This window comes from Triticum aestivum, chromosome 3A (genome assembly GCF_018294505.1).
Source record: "Triticum aestivum cultivar Chinese Spring chromosome 3A, IWGSC CS RefSeq v2.1, whole genome shotgun sequence".
Lineage (NCBI taxonomy): Eukaryota > Viridiplantae > Streptophyta > Magnoliopsida > Poales > Poaceae > Triticum > Triticum aestivum.
In genome coordinates, this window is record NC_057800.1 from 542,410,502 (window position 1) to 542,416,890 (window position 6,389).

A 6,389-nucleotide genomic window follows, 5' to 3' on the forward strand; every position below is an offset into this window, starting at 1 on the left:
TACAAAAAAGGACTACTAGGCGTCAGCCCGCCGGCACAAATTTGGGCCAGCCGGCCCGCAGCCGCACGATTGCCTACATCATTTACCGTTGGATCTCACCCCTGTAGGTACATCATCTTCCTCTCCTTTGACTTCACATCTCTCCTTCCTGTTTTCCCCCGCTCCTCCACCGCCCCTCCTCTCGGTGACTGGTCGTTTGCTCCTATCGGCCCAGTGTTCGGTGCTCTCCTCCCTCCCACTCCTTCCCACAGTGATGTTGTGATGATGCTACATGAAACTGATGACAAGAACCGGCCGCTGCTTGCAGCTTCGTCTCCCACAATCGAAGCACTGACTACAACGATTGCAATTATGTCATCCATGGTTGCAACTTCGCCCATCTCTGTGCATCGACTCTTGTCGCCGTCGGTTGCAGTTCGAAGTCGGTCGTCGCCGCTAGCATGCAACTCCCATGATCACCCGTTGCAACCTTGTTTTGCTCGGTTGTAGCAAAACCAGTAGCCGATGGTAGCATCCCCGACCACCGGCCCACCGGTCGTAGCCAAAAAACTTGTCGAGCCACCGTGCACCATTGCATCTCTGCCATTGCCGCTGGTTGCACCACTGCACACGGTTACAGCACCACGTCCTACGATTGCAGATTTTATGATGACAGGTTCCACCAAATCTACCGCCTGTCATGCCATGCTGCTCCCCAGTTGCAGCTCGGCCGATGGTCGTTTCTAGCAATTTTGGCGCCCGGTTGTAGCTTCGACGACAGCAGGTTCCATCATGTCGGCGCTGGGTTTTGTAGCTCTTTTGGTGCTAGTTCCATCAATTCTAGTGGCTGCTTCCAGCATTTTTGACAGCCGTTTGCAGCTCTGTCGCGGTCGGTTGCAGCTCTGGCGATGGCCGGTTCCAACATTGCTGGTGCCCTTGGTTGTAGCTCTTCTGACGACTGGTTCTAGCATTTCGGGCGCATGGTTGCAGCTCCGCCGGTGGTCGTTCCAGCAATAAAATGGCGTCCCCATCGCAGTGGTCCAATATGTTGTCTCCGGCGCCGGCGTCTGACCCCTGGTGATATCCCTCTTCGTCTTCGACGCCTGCAGTGACTTGGTGCACGCCAGCTAAGAGGAATCAGGCTCATGTGTGCTCTATGGAGAAGACGATGGCGTGGAGGGGAGAATACGAACGAGGGAACGAGTGGTGGAGGTTCATGTGCGAAGTGATAAGGTTTGACCCCTTTCGGGATAACGCACAACCACATGATCTGTTGGTATCCAACGCAGCGCGGCCGGTGCGCTGTTTTCAAACATTTTCCTTACAAAAAGTGCAATTTCAGTGCAAGTTGTGCTAGTTTTTTTTCTTCTTAAAGGAAATACAAACACCCGTAATTCATTATATTTTAGAAAACTTCATTATTTTGATATTATTTTAGTTTTATTCCATTTTCATTATACTTTAAGGGTAATACCAATGTCACCAATTCATTCGTTCTTAGTTTTTTGTTTTGCAAAAAAATCACTTTTATGTGTTTATTCTTGCATATTTTTCGAAAGCGCAATTTTTATTTATATTTTGTGCAAATTTTGTTACTCTTAGATTAGATTAGATTTTGTTTTCCATTTTCTTTTCTTTTAAAAATGGTAATACCAATGCCAATGCAATTTCAGTGCACCGTTGTGTGCAAGTTTTTAAAGCTTTTTCTTTCTTCTTAAAGGGTTTCATTGTTTTAATTATTTTAACTTTTTATTTTCTTTCTTTCGAAAGGGTAATTTTGTTTCATTCTTTTTGTACAAATTCATTCTTCCACAGAAAATTTAATATTTTTTATTTTGTTTTAGATTTTATTTCAATTTTTATTTTTGTTTTTGTTTTAATTTTATTTTCCTAAAACAATCTTATTCGAACACACACGGGACCCACAACAATGAAATTCAGACAAGCGGCAATCATCCGAGCATAGAATGAAGAAGGGAAATATACTTGAAATTGTTTTTTTCCGAATGAGAAAGCCTTTGGCAAACTCCTTGCAAATATGTTTTTGCCGGGCACAATACATATCTGCCCAGTCACAAATAATTCTCATGCCACTAATCCATTACTTTTTAGAAAACATGTTTTTACAAAAATTTCACTAGCATATACTCCCTTCGTCTCATAATATAAGAACATTTTTTTTACACTAATGTAGTGTTAAAAACGTTCTTATATTTTGAGACAGAAGGAGTATTTATTTAGCCAGGTAACGAATTAGCCCACCTCAATTTGCCTATGTGTGAGGCCTTTACGTGGTTGGCTTGCACTTCACAACCATGCAATATGGCCGGCCTTCCATGTACTCGATGGGAGCAACCAATGCGTCAATTTTGAAGAAAATAAAATGAGGTAATAATACTAGTGCTGCTTCAACTCGCCATCTATGTTCACTTTGGTGTCTGAATTTAAAAAATATATCGAACTGGTTCTATAACTTGGCAGTATGGTTTAAATACAATTCAAATTACGTCTAGATATGTACGTATTGTTGACTAGACATGCAGAGAGAGCCATCACCACACCTGATTCACCTCCGTCCTGAAATGTAAAACGTTTTTTTGATACTATTCTCTCCATTTGAACTAAAACCAAAACGAGTAATTTGGAAGGAGGGAGTACAAGACATAAACAAACCACAAGAACCATACTAGAAGAATCTAGAGATTCAGAGCATAGGAGAAGACAAAACTGCTCCGAGGAGCAGGGCGTGTACATAGGAGGAGTCACACTGGCGTAGGCCAGTCTTGCTTACTCACAAGTCAGTCCCGTCACTCCCTGTCGCGCGCGAGAGACCAGATCGCCATGGACATGGCACGCTACGTCGCGTTCCACCAGCAGTGGATCGCGGGCCAGCAGGCGGGCCTCCGCGAGCTCGCGGAGGCGGCAGCCAATGCCGCCGCCGGGCGCGCCACGGACGCAGAGCTGAGGGCCGTGGTTGAAAGGTGCATGCGCGGGTACCAGGAGTACGCCGCCAGCCGGCGTGCCTTGGCGCGCGAGAACGGCGCGGCCTTCGTCGCCCCGCCCTGGTGCACGGCGTTTGAGAACTCCGTGCTCTGGCTCGGGGGCTGCCGCCCGTCTCTGGCCATCCGGCTTCTCTACTCAATCTCCGGCGAGGGCTTGGAGGAGGACATCGAGGAGTTCGTCAGAGGCCGCGGGCGCGGCCTCGCGGAGGGTATGGGCCTCGTCGGGATCACGGCCACGCAGCTGCAGCAGATCAACGACCTCCACCGCTGCACGCTGCGCGACGAGGGTTACCTGACGGAGCGTCTGGCGAGTCTGCAGGAGAACATCGCCGACCGGCCGCTGCTTCCGATCGTTCGGGAGCGCGCCGCGGCGGCGGCAGCAGCATTAGCCGGCCAGGACCGGAGCGCTAAGCGCGACGACATTCCCGGACGGCCCGTGGCAGCAGAATCGTCAGGAGGACTCGCCGCCGAGGTGGACGCGGCGATGGAGAGCTACTCGGCCGGGCTGGCCAGGCTCCTGGAGGAGGCGGACGAGCTGCGCATGTCGACGGCCAGGGCGCTGGCCACGGAGATCCTGACGCCGCGGCAGGCGGTGGAGATGCTGATGGCAGCCAAGCAGCTGCACCTGGCGGTGCGCGACTGGAGCCGCCGGAAGGAGGAGGGCGCCCAGAACGCGCGTCTGCCGCTCGCAGCCGCAGCGACGACCGCCCCCTCGGGCTCAAAACCATGACAGGCTCGCCATTCCTCAACTAGCTTGCTTTGCCGCCAACTTAAGTGTACAGAGTCTGAATAATCTGTTTATTCTGGATTTCTAGATATTAATATCGTTGTTTCTCTGCCATTGTATAACCTGCCTGCACAAACTGCATGCTTGTGTTCTAAAGTCGAAGTTCCTCCTACTACTCCTGTTCAATACAGTAGTATATATGTATCCGTAACGGAAGGAGTAGTAGTTTATTCATAATTCCTTGGATTGGAATCCTGAAGAGCGGAGGAAATGAGACGGACGGGAACTGCGAGACGAGAGGAGCGGTTAGTTTATCGCCTTCCGTTTCCCGTCGCTTTCGCCCCGGCGCCGCGCACGGCGCACTGGTGGCGCGACGCGATCTGGGGGTGGCGCCAGGTCCGCATGGCCCGGTGTCGCTCGCGTCGCGCGGCGCGCGGCGCGCGTCCTTTGGTTTGGTCGCGTACGGCGTGGCCGCCGCATGGGCGAAGGAGCCGCGCGTGTTTGCGCATGCTGGACGCGTGGGCCGTGGCCCGTGGAGCATGCAATGCGTTCTGTTCTAATCTGCTCGGCGGGGGCAGGCACTGGTCGCGGCGTGCTTCCTGCTGACGGACCGCCGAGGAGTGTCAGCCTGTCTCATAGTCTATCTAGTCTAGCTTTTGAGACGGGCTACACCGTTTGATGGCGTCGGAGGCCGATTTTGGTGTTAGAACATCTACAACCGGCACCCTAAACCCTTCGCCTAAAACGTCCGGGCCGGCATCGTTGACTGGTCACGGGTCGCCCGGTCACTGACCGTCATCGAATTTCGACCTAGCCACGCGTCTGAAATGGGTCTCAAACGTCCGGATTGACCAGCATCCCTTATATCCAGCTTAAGTATGGAGCGGATATAGAGCGCCAGAGCGTGCCCACTACGTACGACTAACGAAGGGGTCCCACGCGGAATCGTTTGAAAACTCAACAGTCCAAAACTCGTCTCATCCGTTAGATCGATGTCGCCGCTTGGCGGGCCGCGTAGTGCCTATTCTGCTTATTTAAGTCGACCGTCGGCACCGAAATTCAAAAAAAGTCGACCGTCGGCACCGAAATCCTATCCTCCACATTTTCCTTCACCTATCCGCCGATGCCGCCACTTTTCATTCCCCATCCATCTAGTAGCCATGCCCCCCTCCCGCCGCCGGGTGAGGAGCTACCCATTTCTAACACCGGAGCGCCGACTGGAGCTCCTTGAGCAGATCCGAATAAGGCGCGAAGAGCGGATCGCTGCGGGGCTACCTCCGTATGTAGTGGACCCGGAGGAGGATGAGCCGGAGGAGGAGGATGTGGGGACGCTGGCGACGCGGATCCATAGGCGGAGAAGTAGACCATCCTCGATTCCCTCCGCTCAGAGTCGGCTGCAAAGGCCAGACGCAGTCGCCGACAGAAAATGGAGGCGCAGCAGGCTGTGGAGGAGGCAGAGATGCTCCCCTACATGGATGAGGTCGAGCAGAAGGAGGATGAGTCCGAGCCCTCCTAAGCGTCCGTCCACTCGGCGCCCGACACCGACTGAGGGAGTCCTGAACTAAGGGGTACTCGGGCGTCCGGCCTGTTAGCCATGGGCCGGACTAATGGGCTGTGAAGATACGAAGACCGAAGACTACACCCGTGTCCGGATGGGACTCTCCTTGGCGTGGAAGGCAAGCTTGGCGACAAAATATGTAGATCATTTCTTTGTAACCGACCTTGTGTAACCCTAGATCCTTCCGGTGTCTATATAAACCGAAGGACTTAGTCCGGAGGACATACATTATCATAGCCATACAAGCTAGACCTCTAGGGTTTAGCCATTACGATCTCGTGGTAGATCAACTCTTGTAATACTCATATTCATCAAGATCAATCAAGCAGGACATAGGGTATTACCTCCATAGAGGGGGCCCGAATCTGGGTAAAGCATTGTGTCCCCTGTCTCCTGTTATCATTGACCTTAGACGCACAGTTCGGAACCCCCTACCCGAGATCCACCGGTTTTGACACCGACATTGGTGCTTTCATTAAGAGTTCCACTGTGCTGTCGCCAAAAAGGTTTGATGGCCCCTTCAATCGTCAATAATGACGCTGTCCAAGGAGAAACTTTTCTCCCTGGACAAATCTTTGTGTTCGACGGCTTCGCACTGCGGGCCAATTCGTTTGGTCATCTGAAGTAGATCGAAAGCTACGCCCCTGGCCATCGGGTCAGATTCGGGAGCTTGAACTACGTTGCGGACATACGTGGAGACTTGATCTTCGCCGGACTCGAGACCGCGGCTACCACTCCTGGTCACTCCGAGGGACATGACCTAAATCTGTCATTGGATTGCATCCAGGAGACAGCTCCCATAACCGCTCTAGTCCTAGATCCAGAGCAGACTGCGCCATCCAAGGACGGGATGATCGACCCCACCACAGAGGCCATAGATTCCACAGTGTTGGAGCCGCACATAGACTTGATCTCACATGATACCTGTGCCACCGGAACTCCGGACTCGTTTCCGGCCATAAGTTCCGAACCATGTGAGCCCGCGGGACGCCAAACTTGATCGTTCATCGATCTTTGAATTGAGCGCCGCAGACATCTTCCAGCACTCACCTTTCAGCGACATGCTAAACTCATTAAAAAAACCTGTCCTTGGCGGAGGACTCACAACCGAACTATATCCGGT

The 6,389-nt window shown here is 52.1% G+C and overlaps 1 protein-coding gene across 1 annotated transcript; it reads left to right on the top strand.

The window, feature by feature from the left end:
• The first annotated feature begins 2,340 nt into the window (after window positions 1-2,340).
• On the top strand, window positions 2,341-3,883 carry LOC123058586 (protein DOG1-like 3). The gene has a single exon (XM_044481294.1). The coding sequence runs from the start codon at window positions 2,821-2,823 to the stop codon at window positions 3,709-3,711; it is 891 nt and encodes a 296-aa protein (XP_044337229.1). The 5' UTR covers window positions 2,341-2,820; the 3' UTR covers window positions 3,712-3,883.
• Window positions 3,884-6,389: the final 2,506 nt, after the last annotated feature.

What these genes read in the sequence shown, in the direction of transcription:
- LOC123058586 (XM_044481294.1), top strand. Translation starts at nt 2,821, where the DNA reads ATGGACATGGCACGCTACGTCGCGTTCCACCAGCAGTGGATCGCGGGC.